Source organism: Astyanax mexicanus, chromosome 15, assembly GCF_023375975.1.
Source record: "Astyanax mexicanus isolate ESR-SI-001 chromosome 15, AstMex3_surface, whole genome shotgun sequence".
Classification (NCBI taxonomy): Eukaryota; Metazoa; Chordata; class Actinopteri; order Characiformes; family Acestrorhamphidae; genus Astyanax; species Astyanax mexicanus.
Window position 1 is genome coordinate 9,189,396 of NC_064422.1, and position 18,720 is coordinate 9,208,115.

Sequence of the window (18,720 nt, forward strand, 5' to 3'; positions counted from 1 at the left end):
TGTATACTGTATTTCCAGAATATGTTATGTAGTGTCATAATTAGACTTACCTCATAGGTTTAAACATGGCTTTTCCAAAGTCCTGCAGCTTCAGTGCCAGCTTTAGGTGATGCCCACTGGGCTTGACCACTGAGGAGAAGATACAGACACATTTTTATTATGAATTACTGAATTAAATCAGTTGCTCACAGTGATGCTTGATGTCTAGTGCAGTTGATAACTACACCTTTTTTAATGAGCTTCACTTTTACTTTAGTATTTAGTATTTCAGTTTTATAATAACAATAACAATATTGCTGTGTTGCCAATGTCTCCAGGCAACATGAGCGGCAGTTTAGGGATCGTGGGAAAAATATTCAGCAAATGATACAAAATCTAACTAGAAAAGTGCCTCTTCTGAAGGAAACAGAGGATGGTTTGTGGTTAAAATGTCTCTCAACGTTTGCTATGGTATGCCATGCTATGGTATGATATATATTGCTAAGGGGTTGCTATGGTGTTGGTAAGTGGTTGCAAGGTGGTTGCTAAGGTGATGCTTTGGTATCTGTGGTGGCTTCTATGATGTTGGTAACTGGTTGATAAGGTGTCCATGGTGGGTGCTATGATGTTGGTATGTGGTTGCTGAGTGGTTTCTTAGGTGTTGCTTGACGGTAGAATGCAAATATGTTTGGTTAATATTTTATGGTTGGTTTGACATCACGAGATCAAAGATCTTTATAAGGGTAAACAGATTATTTATTGCTCATTTTGCCTGGCATTTTTTCTACATTACCTTAAGTGATGCTCGGTGCGGGAGAGAAAGAGAGAGTGTGGCAATATTTCCTGTCACCTATCATTTTTCTAATATTTTTTTATCCCACCCATTTAGCTGTATATCCCCATCACTGGTGATGCCACAACACAAGGAGGGTGAAGACTAGCACATGCCTCCTCCGATACATGTGAAGTCAGACTCCGCCTCTTTTTGAACAGCTGGTGATGCAGCATCGCTGAGAAGCGACTCGGTTCTGATACATCAGCTCACAGATGCGGACTTATGCTGATCCACATCACCCTAGGATTGTGAAAGAGCACCATCTACCCACACAGAAAGAGCAAGGCCTACACCACTAACAAACTAACTACTTCTAACCTCATTTCCTTCTTTATCCCATTATTTCCCTTTGACCTTCTTTAGGCCCTTTCTATAAATGTTTTTTACCTTAAACTTTTATTACTAAATGTACATCATCAATGTACTGTAATGCAATGTAATGTAATTACTGGATACAAGCGTTAACCGAATGGATGGAATATTACATTTCTGAAGCTGTGCAGAATTTAACATTCCTCTACACACTTCCTATAGGTCAGGTCCCACAGGTCAGTGCAGAGTTCTTTAGCTTCTATGAGACACAATATTACTTCCAGGTCCCATGACATTTGGCACATCAGAGTATCTTCCAGGGTTTTCAGTGTTGGATTTTTTGTTGGGGTTTGAGGGATTTATATTGCTCTGTTTTGAAGTGAACGCAGGCTCCTGGCTTTGATAGCTTAATTACATAGAGTGTTTTTAAACTGGAGCTTGGTGTGCTCTGTCCTCATATGGAGCTGTTCCCTTTCCTTCTGCTTTGTCTGAAGTTGTGGCATTCCATGGAAAGCTGCCTCCAACCCCAAACCACAGCCTTCTTTTAGCCTCTCTGAGACTCGATCGCTTTAATAGTGCACAGCCACAACCACCACGCTTCAAAACAGGTGACTCATGATTCAGCACCAGAGCTGATTGCAATCAAGCAAAGTATAAAAACAAAAACCTAAAAAGAGCTTAAAGAAATGCAATGACACTGGATCAGTTATGTAATAGTAAAACAGTAGGGTGAATAGTATCAATAAAACAGGCCTTTTGTGCTGCAGCACAGTTACTATACAATATTATCTCTGAAAAAACACATTATTACAGATATAGAAGAATGTTAATTTTCATTTTAAAGAACTTTTTGTACATTATATACACTTTTCTTTGGTGTGTGTATGTGAGGGCTTTTTGCCACGTTCACAATTCTGCCTAATTAACTTGAGTAAATAAGTTTTAGTGGTTTTTAAGTGGTTTCATATAGATGTCTTATTATACATTTTGTTTCGTTCTTTCATTGCATTTTAATGACTTATTTAGCTATTTTTTTAAATAAAAATATCAAGCTAGTTAAACAGCATGGATGCATGCAAGACAAGACATAAAAATATATTAAGCTGGAAAAACATTTGATATCTTTGTAATCTCTGTAAATCTTGTAGAAGATTAAAACAATGAACGATTTTAAGTCATTTAGGTCAAACACAATATTAATGGTCCAGCCAGCAGCTGCTAAAAAGCTTTTCAAAAATAATATATTTTTTCTTTAATGAATAGTTTGGTTGGGATGAAAACAATATTAATCAAATTTGTTTTGTTTTTTTAATTTTACAGTCAATTTTACAGTATTACTCTTATATTTATTTTTCTGGACAATATTAATAATTAATATAGCAACATTATACTGTTTATTAAAATGCGTGAGTTTAGGCATAAACCTAACTATGAAATTAAAAAAAAGTATTCTTAACAGTATTTATAGTAATTTTACATGAAATTGATGATGTTATGTCAAATACAGATTATAAATCCAAGATAATGCAAAAGTACATTAAAATGGGGTGCTAGAAATTTTTTATTTTTTTTTTTACATTTATTTCTTTGTTAACTATGCTTTAATCATCACTATAAATAAATCTAATTTAGCAAGTTTTTATACAGTTAAGCACGATTTTACACCAAACCTTCACTCTAAATGTTCTAATGTCTTGTTATACAGATCATTTTTAGCTTTAACTTTAGTTATGTTAATATATGGTAGCTTTAAATCTGGAGGGAAATTCTTCAGAGAGAGAAAACAGAGGTTGGAGGAAAAGTCCCTGTGCTTGGAAGGCTGTGCTCTGTAAGTGTGTGAAAGGGCCTGTTTGGTTTTGGGGGGGCGTGGTGGCGGAACTGCACTCGCTATGATTCCAGGGCTAAAAAACTCTGCAGTTCAGAGTGATTGACTTTTACAGGCCGGTTGTTTGTAGCTGTAAGGTTTCTGTGGCTCAGCCAGAAGCTGCTATAAAAGGCCACACTGCCATAGTATCATTCTATAGAAGCCAGCAGAGCTCTCTATACAGGGCACAATATATATATATATATATATATATATATATATATATATATATATATATATATATATATATATATATATATATATATATATATATAGCTAAACTGATTCTAGTAGGATGTGCTTTAGGCCATTTTATCATGTTCCCATCGCTTTCTACCAATTTTCTCCAGATTATTTTTAGAGAATAGCACATTTTCTGTACCAGTGTCTCTCCAGACCATCACTGATTGGTTGAAACTTCACACTAGACCTCGAGCAGTTTGGACTGTGTGTCTCTCCACTCTTCCTCCAGACTCTGATCTCTTGATTTCCTTTAAATGAAATGTAAAATGTACTGATGATCAGTGATGGTTTGGAGAGACATGTCATCTGCTGCTGTTGATCCACTGTGTTTTATTATCAAGTATAAAGTCAGTGCAATTTATTTTCACACAAAATCTTACAGCACTTCATATCTTACAGCTTCCCTCTGCTACTGACAACTTTTATGGAGATGCAGATTTCATTTTCCAGCAGGACTTGTCACACTGCCCATTGCAAAATAATTTTACAGCAACCATTTCTGGCAGAATCTGGTAATACAATTTCAAACATACCTAAAAAAGACCAGACTATTCCATGTAAGTCACATTTGCCTGCCTTAATCATATTATTGGTAATCTGGCTTCATTTAGGGTGATTTCACACCTCCCTTGTTTGGTCCGGACTTTCTGACTTTACATTTTTTGGTCGGAACCAAAATAGCAGGTTTGAAAGTGGGTGTCCATGAATCACAGTCTGGACCAAATCACCAGAGTTTGGTCAGACCAAAAGAGCTGTTGTCGGTCTAAATTTACTGAACCATGGTCTGGTTCATCTGCAATGTGAAACACTTTTCTAAATGATTCAGACCTACACACCAGTGACAGGAAGCTGAGTCAGTCTTTAAACAAACCAGAGGATACCAAGAACTGGTGTTGTGCCGAAATACGACGGTGCAGGTACCTCATTTATTTACTGTAACATTAGATTAACCCCTATTTATAAACAGAAATAAAAGCAATCTTAGGATAATCATGTACACAAAGGGGAGTTGCATTCTGACAGAGAACTAGAATTCGTCATGACTGCAGCATCATCTTGCTGCAGATGATGTCACTGACAAACAGAGTCGCCTGAGGTATGCAAAAGCATCAAGCGTCAACCTCAGGCGACTCTGTTTGTGGCGTGCTTGCAGAAATGGCTTCTTTCGCATCACACCATACAGCTTCTCCTTGTGCAAAGTGCGCTGTATTGTTGACCGATGCACAGTGACACCATCTGCAGCAAGATGATGCTGCAGCTCTTTTGAGGTGGTCTGTGGATTGTCCTTGACTGTTCTCACCATTCTTCTTCTCTGCCTTTCTGATATTTTTCTTGGCCTGCCACTTCAGGGCTTAACAAGAACTGTCCCTGTGGTCTTCCATTTCCTTACTATGTTCCTCACAGTGGAAACTGACAGGTTAAATCTCTGAGACATTTTTTTGTATCCTTCCCCTGAACAACTATGTTGAACAATCTTTGTTTTTAGATCATTTGAGAGTTGTTTTGATGAGCCCATGATGCCATTCTTCAGAGGAGATTCAAATAGGAGAACAACTTGCAATTGGCCACCTTAAATACCTTTTCTCATGATTGGATACACCTGGCTATGAAGTTTAAAGCTCAATGAGGTTACCAAACCAATTTTGTGCCTCAGTAAGTCAGTAAAAAGTAGTTAGGAGTATTCAAATCAATAAAATGATAAGGGTGCACATACTTTTGCACCAGTCAAATTTTGGTTTAATGCATATTGCACATTTTCTGTTAGTACAATAAACCTCATTTTAATCCTGAAATATTACTGTGTCCATCAGTTATTAGATATATCAAACTGAAATGGCTGTTGCAAACACCCAAATATTTACAACTAAAAATGATTAAGATTAATAGGGGTGCCCAAACTTTTTCATATGACTGTATATAACAAAGACACAAACCTTAGTGTGAACTCTGGACCTGCACATGTCTACTATGTGTAAAGCTAGCTGCTATCTAGCTTTCTTTAATACACTTCACTGCCTTCAGTAAATCACTCACATGAAGAACATAGATTGTTTGAATTTAAAATTCCACCTTAAATGCTGCTGCTTTCCTATTTCACCTTAAATGCCACCTTAAATGCTTTAGGGTAAAGATGTGTCTTTAGGTGCTTTGAACTTAGGGTCTTCAGGATTTAAGGTTGAACAGATTATTCAAATATGAATCCAGGTTTTGTTTTTTTGTGGACTGTTTGTGATTTTTGCACAACATAAGCAGACGCGTATGAAGGTGGATCAGAAACACACTGTAGTACATACATTTCTAATCAAGATGTGTCCAAAGTGTTGTTGAAACTACCTGCACCATGTTTGGAAGCAGAACTTTAGTGTGGGTAGCTCTCACTGTGAGTGGTTTGTCTGTGTAATTACTGTGCAATTGAAACTTAATAAAAAAATAAATAATAATAAATAAATAAATAAATAATTAAATTAAAACATAAAAAAACACAATAAAAAAGTGTACCTTGTGTGCAGTCACATGACCCCTTTAAGGCTTTCTCATCCTGAGTGTAATCTGAAAGAGAGACAGTAACTTTTTTAGACAGACAGTAAACTTAAAAACACACTATCACTATATATATATTTTTTTTTTCAGACCTCAAATAATGCAAAGAAAACAAATTCATATTTATAACATTTTATTTATTCATATTTATAACGTCAATATTTGGTGGAATAACCCTGTTTTTCTAATCACAGTTTTCATGCATCTTGGCATCATGTTCTCCTCCACCAGTCTTACACAATGCTTTTGGATAACTTTATGCTGCTTTACTCCTGGTGCAAAAATTCAAGCAGTTCAGTTTGGTTTGATGGCTTGTGATCATCCATTTTCCATCTTCCTCTTGATTATATTCCAGAGGTTTTTAATTTGGTAAAATCAAAGAAACCGATCATTTATAAGTGGTCTGTTCATTTTTTTCAAGAGCTGTATATAGCCATTAGTGTCTTAACAAAGACATATCTAAACAAATAAATTATATTATTATTTTAGAATTAGTATAACATATCTGATTGTAGTAGCACACTACTAGACTATAATGCATTATAGGGTTTAATGGTTTAACAGATTATTATATTATAAAATCTGGTTATGATTTTAATCACCTGCACCGATGACCGGGGCGCTCTGCATGTCCTGCAGCAGCGTGTCGATGCTGTGGTCCTCTCTGGAGTACAGGGCATAGCGGGTAATCCCTAAGTGGAATTTCAGCCAGCTGGCACCTGGGTTAAAGGTCACGGGCTGCTCGGGCACTGAGATATTGGACGCAGCCGCCGCCTCGATGTACAACTTCTGCTGCCTGCAGGGGAGAGATTTACACTTATTATTAATATTATTATTCACAAACTACTTATTAACATCTTCATTCCACCTTAAAAGAGCCTGAGGTGCTAATGCTACAGCTGCATCAATTAAGGTGGAATGGAGAATTTTAATTAGAAGCCAGTTCAGACTTGTAGCTCCTTTGCTGAGCGATGCTGGATGTTGTTGGATAGTTTAAGACTACTAGCAGCTACTTACTGTATATGTATTATGTTTATTTGGAATTTGGAGAATTTCTGTATTTTGGAATAGAATTAACTTTGAGTTTAATCAACTGATTTTAATGAGTGACTTTTGGGGCAGAGTTAAAGTAACACTTGAATATTGGATCTGGGAGTTTTATCAGGAGTGACTTTTCTTAGAACATCACACTAGAAGTACATCTTTCCTATTGGCTCCTCGATTTCTTTTTTATTATTATTTATTTCTAATATTTTCCCAGTTTCTCCCAATTTAGCTAGGTCAATTGTCCCACCCATTCAGCCTCTACTCAGCTGTATATCCCCATCACTCTTTGTGGTTCTGATACATCAGCTCACAGGTGCCTTGTGCTGATCAACATCACCCTAGTAGTGATGAGGGGAAAGAGCGCCATCTACTGTACCCACCCAGAGAGAGCAAGGTCAATTGTGGTTATTATGGTATCCCATGTGTTTAGTTTGGTACTACTAAGTGGTTGTTAAGTAGTTTCCATTGTGTTGTAAGTTGGGCCACATATAGTTTAACGTTTAGGTCTGTTTTGGCTGTTACCCCTGTTTTTTGAAGAATTTACTTCTGGGCTGGCATACCCAGCATATGAGCTTTTTTTCTAAAATCAATCAATTGTGCTCTCTCTGATGGCAAGCTGCATGACCGGGTTTCGAACCAGTGATCTCCCGTTCATAGTGCCAGTGCTTTAGACCACTTTTGACCACTCCGCGCCTGTAGGTTTGTTTTTCAGTATGGTTTAAAGTTCTGACCTTCTGAAAGGGTGTGAGAATACATTAATTGTCATATGGTTTTGTCCACCATTGCTGCCTTTTTTTAGAGGTGAGTAGAATAGTAGTAGAAAAAAAAAAACTCAAGAAACTCATAAAAGTAAATTTGTTCAGAAAACTAACCAAGTAAATGTAAAGATATAAATGTACTGCATTACTGTCCACCTCTACTTTTTTTAGACCAAACCTTCAGTAAACACAGAGCTGATACATGACAAACTCCTAAAGAGGTGATCATCGCCTTCCAAGCTCACCCCTCGCAATCAGTAGAGCTGACCTCAGCACAGCCACAAACCACAGGTCCCAGAGAGCTTTACACAACACACCCCCATTTAAAGAACCCAGACCTGACCAGACCCAACCAGACCTGACCACACCTGAGAGTGGTTTCCGCTGTAGCTGACCTCCTTCTGTTTATAAAGAGCCCATATTACCAAACTGTACTTGTGTAAATGTGGCTTTAATGTTTTGTATAAACATTGCAAACATCTCAAACCATACAATTCCATGTATGTATTCATTGTTTTTATAATGTAACATTAATGAAACATTTCTCCACCAATTCACACTAAAGTGGTTCAGCCAAACCATTCACTTTTTAAGTAATCTGCTCATTGATTGTCTGTTCTAAGATCAATGGTATTAAAATATATTTTGTACACTGTTAAACCGTCAAAGTCCAGAAAAGTTTTTTTTTATTATTGTGGTTGATTTAGTTAATGTAATATACAACTCTGGAAAAATAAGAGAGCACTTAAAAATTATGAGTTTCTTTGATTTAACCAAAGTGAAAACCTCTGGAATATAATCAAGAGGAAGATGGATGATCACAAGCCATCAAACCACCAAACTGAACTGCTTGAATTTTTGCACCAGGAGTAAAGGCATAAAGTTAGCCAAAAGCAGTGTGTAAGGCTGGTGGAGGAGAACATGATGCCAAGATGCATGAAAACTGTGATTAAAAACCAGGGTTATTCCACCAAATATTGATTTCTGAACTTCATGAATATGATCTAGTTTTCTTTGCATTATTTGAGGTCTGAAAGCTCTGCATCTTTTTTTTATTTCAGACATTTTTCATTTTATGCAAATAAATGCTCTAAATTACTATGCTTTTATTTGAAATTTGGGAGAAATGTTGTCCGCAGTTTATTGAATAAAACTACAGTGCTCATTTTACTCAAACATATACCTATAAATAGCAAAATCAGAATAATATTAGGATGTTGGCATAGTTTTAAATGCTTACGCTATATTGCTGGGTACTTAAGTAGTTTCCATAGTGTTGTAAGGTGGGCCGTATATAGTTTTACATTTAGGTTTGTTTTGGCTGTTACCCTTGTTTTTTGAAGAACTTTACATGAAACTTTGCGTTAGCGCCCCCTTCTGGGCTGGCGTACCCAGCAAATGAGCATATTTGTATTCTTCCGTAAATGCAGAAATCTTTTTTTAAAGTCTACTGGAGATTGACATTTCTAAACTTGTGTGGATGAGGCCAGAGATGATTTGGACTACATTTGGAGTTTATTACACACTGTACCATCTTAAAACAAATCTTCCTCTGCGTTCTGTGAGGTGGGTTAAATTCAGTCTGCTCTAATTTAGATGGGAACCAGAGGAGAACCGATCAAACCTCCCACGAAACCACACTGATGGAAATGTGCAGATAGAAAAGGCCGCCTGTGTTTTTTTCTGAGGAGCTTCTGTAAATGCTAATACGCCATTCACGGTCCGTGCCGCTGTGTTATACACACACACACAGACCCACAGCGAAGAGACAGATCTCCTGAACCTGCTGCAAATCATATCACACCGTGAAGGCCATTTGCATATCCCTGATTGGAACTCCCTCAGGCTAAGATATGGTCCAATCCTCTTAAGAGCTCTTTATCTTAGTTTTAAATGTTTCTGAAAGAGCCACAGCAGAGCGAAGGTCCTTTTCTTCTGCTTGTGGTAAAAAGTACAGCTTTTATTATTTTTTTTTTTTAGTTGCTGAACGTTTTGAGTGACAAAAAAGAGTCACAGTGACCCGGTGCACACTCATGACCCTCAGACACACTCCACGTGGCCTAAACTCACGTGTTTAAATGTGTGTTTGTAGTGGTGGCTCAGTGGTTAGAGTGGATTATTAAACTCAGGGCTGTGGGTTCAATGCCTGTATTTGCTATGCTGCCACTGTTGGGACCTTGAGCGAGGCCTTTAACCCCTTTAACCCCTTACACACTGTGCTCTACGCTACAATATATGAAGAAAAAAATTTAACTATACTGTGCAAGAGTAAATATATACAGTACATATCTACATATATACAGTGGTAAGAAAAAGTATGCGAACTTTCTGAACCTTAAACATTTTTAGTTTGTGTCGAACAAAGAGGAAATGCATTTGAGAGCCATTCCTTGCCAAAATGGACTTTTAGAGAATCTACAATCAAAAATTGTTGATTTACATAAACTTGGAAAGAGTTATAAAGTTTATAAAAGAACAGAGGTCACTAATAGGCAATGCGGACCGATACCAATAAACTACTGAGAAGGATTAAATTCTGACTGAGTTTATTTAAAGCAGCGGAACTTTTCTTGTCTTTATTGTATATGGTATACAGTAAACTCACAGACCAATCACGTGTGTTGTAAGATCACCAAATGCTCTCCTCTGCCAATCAGATCTGTGCATATCGACCCTGTCCAATGAAAAACACTTATCTCCAAAATAGCAACTTTACAGGAGAGAGAAAAAAAAAACTTCTAAACTTTCTATGGAAGTCAATGTAAAAAAAAAGTTTATTTCAGGTCATTTTGAAGAGTTTCTATTGTTCATCAAGAAATTGTGGCACAGTGTAGGACAGTTTGTCTGTTCAGTTATGTAGTCAACTAAAATCGTCAAAAATGGAGATAAGTGTTCTTCATAGGACAGCGACAATATGCTGGAGCGCGGAGCCACACAGCAGAAATAGGCCGTGAGAACTTGCAGTCTGAGAATGAAGCGAGAAAGGCTAATTCAGATGGTGCGCACCAGAAAAAGAAATTAAAATACTGTATTTATAAAACATACTAACAATAAGTAATAATATTAAATTAAATAAAACTGCTGTTTTTAAACACATATGCATGATATATGATATTCTGGCCAAGTTCAGCCAACATTTCTCCATATATTGTACGATTTGTCATTCATGTAATTATCATGACAGACAGGCCTAAACCTAATATTAATAAAATCAAATAGAATAAATATAGCATTTTGAAATAAAGTTGACAAAAAGATTCACAGTAATAGACTCGATAAGTTAAATAAAATAACTGAGTGTGGTAACTGTGTAATTGTGACAGGCCTATTTAAAACAATAAATATTGTTGAAATATACTAAATAGTATTTGTAATTTGTTTTGTCTTTCAGTTGTTGATGACATAAAAACACTGACAGAACTACTAGGCTTCTTCAGTAAACAGGATATAATACTGAATCACAACACAAGTAAAAAATTTAAAAATGACGACAGTCCAGACCTCGGCCTGGCGAAATTGCCTCAAACTGAACTGTACTAAATTGTAATTAATTGTATTAAATTACAATTAATTGTAATTAAATACCCCTGCTACAGAAATTCACCAGTCTTCAGTAAAGCAAAATAATCTACGAATGGAGACAATTTGTGCGGGTGGCTGCTCTGCCAAGAGGTGGGTGGCACCCAGTCAAAATTACCCCAAGAGTACAGAGAGACTCATCAATAAGGTAAAGAAACAACCCTGAATGTCATTGTTACAGACTAGCATCTATGTTCATAAGCCTATAATCTGTAAAACCTTGAATAAGCAGGGTGTGTATGATAGGACACACCATGACTCTTACAAAAGAGCACAACGACACTCCACAATTGTACTGGCAAAATGTTTTGTGGACAGATGACACTAAAATTGAATTATTTCTGAACTACATCTGGCAAAGGAAGGGCAAGAGTTACCTCAGTTGCATAAAGTGTCAGAAAATCAAAGTATCTCCAAACTTGCAATGTATGTAAACATGAAGATACGCATAATCCTGACATTAACAAATATTTGGTTTGTAAAAATGACATTTTAGTGTTTTATTATGTAATAAATAACTGTAAGCTTTTGAAACACATGGAGACGCATTCTGTGCTTAAATCATCTCATTAAATATTTTAAATGCAAATACTGTAGCACCTGTTAATTAGAATGACGCATCTGCAGTCTGATCATACAAATCTGAATTCACAGACTTTAAACTTCAGCTGATTTTCCCTGCAGTGCAAATAAAGCCTACTGCCCCCTTTACATTCCACTCACAGTATTTACTTACACCTATCTCTGATTTACCCCTGATAATATTCACTATATTACACTACCAGGACTTTATCAGGGATATGCTGAGTGCCCCAAGGTTATTATACAGTATATACAGTACATACACGTACGCATCTTATCTTTCTAATCCAGAATAATTTGCCTCACACTGTAAACCCAAACACTACTATTAACTTATTATTAACTTTATTGGTGTATGAAGATATACACCTGATCATTTTATTGCTGTTAATGTTAATATATCTTTAATATATTTTAAAATATTTAATATTTTTGAACCTAAGTATGAACAGCTCTAATGCAGGATTTAATCATTTCTGAACACTTTCCATATAACTCAGTCAGCTGTGCTGATTTAATAATAATGCAGTGACCTGTAGGGGTTGTTTGTGTAATACTACCTCTTTGAATAAAGCTTACATAATTTCTATTGGCCTCTGGCACCATATATTTGCATACTGGGCGTGTCCTCCTGTCACTGACACTTACCGTCAATGTGTAGTCGTTTCCCCATGGGCTATCTTCTCTTAGGCACACATGCACATTATTTATTCATTATGGTTCAGTCATTGCCTGGGTTCAGTGTTCAGGAGGCTATAGGAGCAATATAGCTGTTTTCTGTGCTGTAAGTGTTTAGAAGATTACTGAACAATTATAAAGAACTAAATAATTATAAAGAGCATTATTATTACAAATATTAGGACAACTTTAAAAGCATAAAATGCATATCACTAATGAAAAAAAGTAGATTAAAGTATACTATAAGCATTATTATGCTCTAGTGCACTAAAGTGTTCTTGTAGCCACATTATTATTAATCAGTATATTTAAAGAGTGCTAAAATGGAACAACTTTTTTTGTACTTATTATATTTTAATTATATAAAGATATGTATAAAAACTGTGCTAAGTGTACTTAACTGTACTAAAATGGAACTATTTTAAATATATTTAAGTGACATTTAAACATACCACTTCATGTGTTATATGTAACCCCATATTTTAAATATGCTTACAGAAAATGTATAATACATTTAATGAGTATTACAACTGTATCACTATTATAATACACCGGGTATATTAGGAATGTACTAAGAATTAATGTAAAATATATTTACATTAGAGTACAAATATGCTTCTTGTACGTAGCACACTTCTAGTATACTTCGTTGGGTATAAAAATATATTTTAATATACTGCACTACAATTTTTAGCGTGTTACAAATTGACTTTAAATGTTATAAATGTAGTCATTTAATTTACTTTCTAAAAAGTTACATGATATATTGTACTTTAAGTGAACTACTGTAACAGTTGTTTTTAACACACTTTGCTAAAAATGTACAAAAATATATTTGGAAATAGTATTTTATATAATTATTATTATAAATAATAATTATAAAGTATTTTAGAAGTATAATAAATTAAATTAAAGTAAAAGTGTACTTAATAGTAATCTGTTTTTTTAATAGACTATATTGTACTTTTTAAAAAGGATCATCAAAGTTTACTTTCAAGCATTTGATGAAAGCATAATATTTATGTACTTTTAATATAATATATTAGTAAATACATAAATCTGTTAGTATATTTAAAGCATACAATTAGTACAATTAAGTGTATTTTTTTTTTATCAGGGATGTTATGTACATTCAATTAAACTTATTTTATTTAACTTACACCTAAATAAATGTACGTAAAATACTACAGAGTTTAGTTAAAATATTATTGGAAATAGTTCACTAAAACAAAAAAAATAATAATTTTATTTGGTTTTACAGTGGAGTAATTAATCATTTTACCTGATTTCAGGACATCTGTGCTCAACAAAAACAGAATATGTGAGTATCAGAACTTTATATTCACTGCAGTTGCTCTCACCTCTCCCAGCGGCTGACTTTCCTCCGATAATACCCCATCAGCTCCTCCTCCTCCAGCAGCCTCTCGTCTGGAGCTAGCTCTGGCAGACGGATGTTGTACAGCGGATGCTCGAACAGCTTTTCCAGCTTGGACCCCTGTTCTGTAAAGTTGGTGCTTGGGGTCCATTGTTGGCCAACTGGTCCCTCATACCTAACACTGTCATTAACCCCCCGGCAGGTGCAGCCGTTCCTGGACAGGTGATACCAGTTTCTCAGCCTGGGGAGTAGCACAAAATACACATCAGCTGCCAGAACAGTGGTCAAGGTGATGGCCAGCACGAACCGATCCCTCCTCATGCCTGCGATGAGATGGTCTTACAAGGTAGACCAAGGTAGAACGTCCACCATATTGGGTTCCTTATCAGTCACTTGGTTTAAAAGTGTCTTAGAAGGTAAAAAAATGTCTGTGGTTGATCTGATTCCACCTGTTACAAAGTTGAGAAGATTGCAGAGGGGTAAAGATCATTCATCAAACTGGGTTCCTTGGTGGATTAAGACGATCTCAGGCTTACCAGATCCCAATTTTTAGATATATAAAGGTCTTACAAGATGAACTAGCCACTGTTGAAGTTTCATCTGTGGATTTGATCCCACCTTAGAAGGTAGACCATCCACTGGGCTGGGTTCCTCTGTGGATGACGATAATCTCGGTTTGTCTGATTCCACTTCTTAAAGTTGTAAAGGTTGTAAAGATGAACTAGCAACTATGGCAGCTTCTTCTGTGCATCTGATTCCACCTGTTACTGGGCTTCACAAGGTAGACCCCCCGCCAAGCTGGATTCACTGGAGAATTTAGTCAATCCACCATATTTGTTTCTTCTTTGGGTGAAGACAATCTCCGACAATCTTTGGTCCCACTTTGACAAAGTTTAGATGGCCTTAGAAGAAAGATCATCCACTATTCTGGCTTCTCACTTGGTCAACAGGGGTTTAGAAGGCAAACTATTGATCTATTGAAGCTGGGCTCAAGTAAATCTCAGACTTACTTGATCTCACTTTTGACTTTTTAGTTAAGACGATTCTAGAAGGCAGACCATCCACCATCCTTGGTTCTTCTTTGGGTAAAGAAAAAGTCTCACACTTATCTGGTCCCACTCTTACTAAATTAAGATGAACTCAGATAATCCAAGGCAGATAATCAATCATATTTGTTTCTTCTCTAGAAGAAGACCATCTTCTCTGGAGTGGCTGATCTGATCCCTCTTTTACTGAGTTGAGATGAACTTAGAAGGCACATCATCCAGCATCCTTGGTTCTTCTTTTGGTAAAGAAAGTCTCAGGATTATCTGGTCCTACTAGGACTGAGTTAAGATGAACTCGGTCATGAGGTCCTGAGGTTTTGTAGAAGGTAAACCATTCTTCTTACCAAGCTGGATTCCTTGATGCATTAATTCATTACCTGACCCCACTTTTTTACAGAGTTGAGATGTTGAGATGATCCTCAAAGGCAGGTCATTCCACTTTACTTCTTTAGGTGAGAAGAACAATGTCTCAAGCTGATTTGTAGAGATTTTTGGGCTCATTGAGTCGAATTCTCTCTAGGTCAAGATGATTTTAGATGGTAACCCATTCATCCATCCAAGCTTCTTTCTCAAGGTTCTCAAGGTTCTTCTTGTTGGCTAAGTTTATAGTGAATTCATTCAGTCTGCACTGAATCAGGATGTCTTCTGGATGTCTTCTCAACTCCTACACCAAATGTATCAGGTGGATATGAGATGTTGGTCTTCAATGGGGCTTCACCAGCCAATTTGGTTGGTCCCCCTGTAGAGTAGGACTCAGGTTGAGGCACTGAAGCAGAATCGTTCTGTCTCTCTCTCTCTTTCTCTCTCTTTCTCCTCCTCGTTCTCCCTCAGCTGCCTGAGACCATGCCCTCAGCCACTGTTCTGCCACTGGGCTGCTCTCCTGCTCTCTCCTGACTGAAGCGTGGAAACGCTCTCTTTCCTCTCGCCTCTGGGCTCTGATCCAGCTGCACCTTCTCACTTCCCATGTAGGCACAGCCTCTGGTCAAACACACGCCGTCACAGAGCGAGAGAGTGAGCGAGAGTGACAGAGACAGAGAGAGAGAGGGAAGAAGGAAGGAGAAAGAGAGGGAGGACCCACAGTCTCTCTCTGGAGATTCAGCGCAAACAAGCCGAGCTCTCGTACCATGTGTTTTCAGTAGCAGAAATGACAGGGAAGAACGTGGCGTGTCGTCCTCGGCTCAGAGCTCCGGCTGGGGAGGAACAGCTGAAATTTGAATGTGGCATTTCTGCGGAATGCTAGAGCACCGGATGGGAAATACAGAAGGCATTTCCCAGCCTGCATCTGTACTTCTGCTGCCATGATATTTTACAACATCTGATATTTGTTTGTGAGAGAGTATGTGTGTGTGTGTCTGTTCTTGTTTTCATATATTTCCTGGACAAAAAATTATCCTCATTGTGGTAAAAGCAAAAAAGGTCATGAATTTGTAAAGTGCTTTTTTCAAATGTATTCTCAAACAGTTCAAAATAAATATTACATTATTTATAGGTACAGTGGTATAAAAAAAGTTTGGGCACCCTTGATCATTTTCATGATTTTCATTTATAAAACATTGATTGATTTCAGTTGAATACATCATAAAGTAAGACAAACACAGTGATATTTGAAAAGTGAAATGAAGTTCATATGATTTACAGAAAGTGTGCAATAATTCTTTAAACAAAATAAGACCTGCATAAATTTGGGCATTTTTTGCAGAAATAACAGCCTCTAAACTCTTCCTATAGCTTCCAATGAGAGTCTTTCTTCTGGTTGAAGGTATTTTGGATGATTTTTTTTTACAAAACATCTCCAGATCAGTCAGGTCTGATGGTTTCTGATCATGAACAGCATAAATGCTTTAAATCACACCACAGATTTTAATGTAGGTCTTTGGAGCTGCTCTGTGGGTTCACCATGACTGTTCTCATCATCCTTCTCCTCTGCTTATCTGAGATTTTTGGCCAGTGGTTCTTTCATTTCCTCATTTGAGAGTTTTGTTTAATCACTTTAATCGTTTATCATAATTTGATTGACCTGTATGAATGCAGGTCAAGGGTCAATGAGCTTTTACCAAACTAATTTTGTGTTCGAATAATTAATATATTCAAATCTGTTTAACAACAATGGTGCTTAATTTATGCACCTGCCTAATTTTGTTTAAAGAATTATTGCACACATTCTGTAAATCCTATGAACTTCATTTCACTTCTCAAATATCACTGTGTTCATCTGCTTTATGATATATTAGAACTGAAATTGCTGATCTAATGAACAACCAATGATTTATGAAGAAAAATCATTATAATTATTAGGGAAGCCCAAACATTTTCATAGCACTGTATTGGTTTTTAGATACTGTATATGAAAAATGAATAATATGAACAAAAGATTTCTAGATAGACAGCAGCTGGTGGTTTTATTCAAAACTTAAAAGTTGAGTTGGCCTCAAAACTTAGTGTTTTCTCAACTTTTATTTTTACAGTGTGTATGGATTTTACCCATAAATCCCCATAAAACTCTTTTTATATACACAATATCACATTGCATGCCTTCCTGAGGCTGAGCGTCGTATATGAGGAGTGTATTGTTGTCCTGCACTGAAATATCAGCGAGGCCGTGAGGAATGAAGACAGAAACCCGAGGACTATATTTAACTACTGTAAAACGCAGCTCTTCCCCCAAACTACCAAACACTCAGATGTGCCATTCCACAGGCACGGCTCTGTTCCGGACAGCGTTCCCAGATCAGTTTAGACAAACAGCTTTAACGGCGGCGGTGGCTTAATCAAAAGAAAACTCCTCATCGTTAAGGAAACGCAGCACTGACCTCTGCAGCTGTTGGCGTTGTTGATGTTTCCAGATGTTTAGCAGGGGAGCGTGTGTTTGGGTAACACCCTGTCTGTTACTACTGCACTGTGAACTCATCAGTGGCACGTCTCCAGGGATTAAAAGAAGGATGGTGGAAGGGGATCAGGGTGTCCTGAGTGGGTGGGAGGGGTGGACGTCCTCCAGGAGATTCATGCAGGACATCTGCTAGCAGAAGTTTGGACGGTTGGTCAGATCTAATCCTTGACTGAGTGTAAAACAGGGCCTTGAGTGTTCTCTTCCTGCCCGAGCTTCAGGGAGACCATCAAACTGATGCTCCTCTCTCCAGGCCGCTCAGTTCGCTGGCTTGGATTATTTACAGAGAGCAGCGGCTCAAGATTCCGGGATGTTGTCCAGTGCATAACAGCGCGTCAAAAGTTGTCTTTCGGGAAAAAAAAGGGTCGCTGGTATGCACATAGCATTCTGTAATCCTAAAGACATGCAATGTAAAATACATACACTGTAAAAAAAATGTCCTGTAAAATTACAGTGATTAATTGATTTGTTATATATGTGGCATCTACCTATAGCAAGTTTCTTGTACTAAATCCCTTGATTTTTGCTGACTCCACTCTCAGCTCAAGTTTGAATAAGGCAAAAAAAATGGGAGGGGTCATTTGGGAAGGGTACTGAGTGATCAAATCAAATCAAATTTATCAGTAATAGTCAGTAATCAATATTTGTGTTAATGTTTTGTGCTTACAAAATGCAGCATAAAACAGCAAGTTTTTGTGATGCATTAAGAGCCACATTATCCAAGGTAATGTCAGCATACCACCAAGAAGGAACAACCAAATCCAACAGGATTAACTGTGGACGCTGTAAGAGGAAGCTGTCTGAAAGGGATGTTCGGGTGCTAACCCGGATTGTATCCAAAAAACATAAAACCACGGCTGATCAAATCACGGCAGAATTCAATGTTCAGCTCAACTCTCCTGTTTCCACCAGAACTGTCCGTCACCACAATAAATTATTGTAGTCTAAAATCAGGTGTTTCAGTTTCATTGTCCAACCCCTGTATATATTCATATTA

General features: G+C 37.0%; 1 protein-coding gene across 1 annotated transcript in view; it reads right to left on the reverse strand.

The window, feature by feature from the left end:
• Window positions 1-15,937, reverse strand: part of fam20a (FAM20A golgi associated secretory pathway pseudokinase) — a 28,051-nt gene extending 12,114 nt beyond the window's left edge. The window contains exons 1-4 of the mRNA XM_022669303.2: window positions 13,780-15,937; window positions 6,377-6,570; window positions 5,733-5,783; window positions 51-129 (exon numbers count right to left, since the gene is read on the reverse strand). Coding sequence (XP_022525024.2) covers window positions 51-129; window positions 5,733-5,783; window positions 6,377-6,570; window positions 13,780-14,114 — 659 coding nt within the window. The 5' untranslated portion in view covers window positions 14,115-15,937. The remainder of the gene's footprint in view (window positions 1-50; window positions 130-5,732; window positions 5,784-6,376; window positions 6,571-13,779) is intronic.
• Between the last annotated feature and the right edge of the window lie 2,783 nt (window positions 15,938-18,720).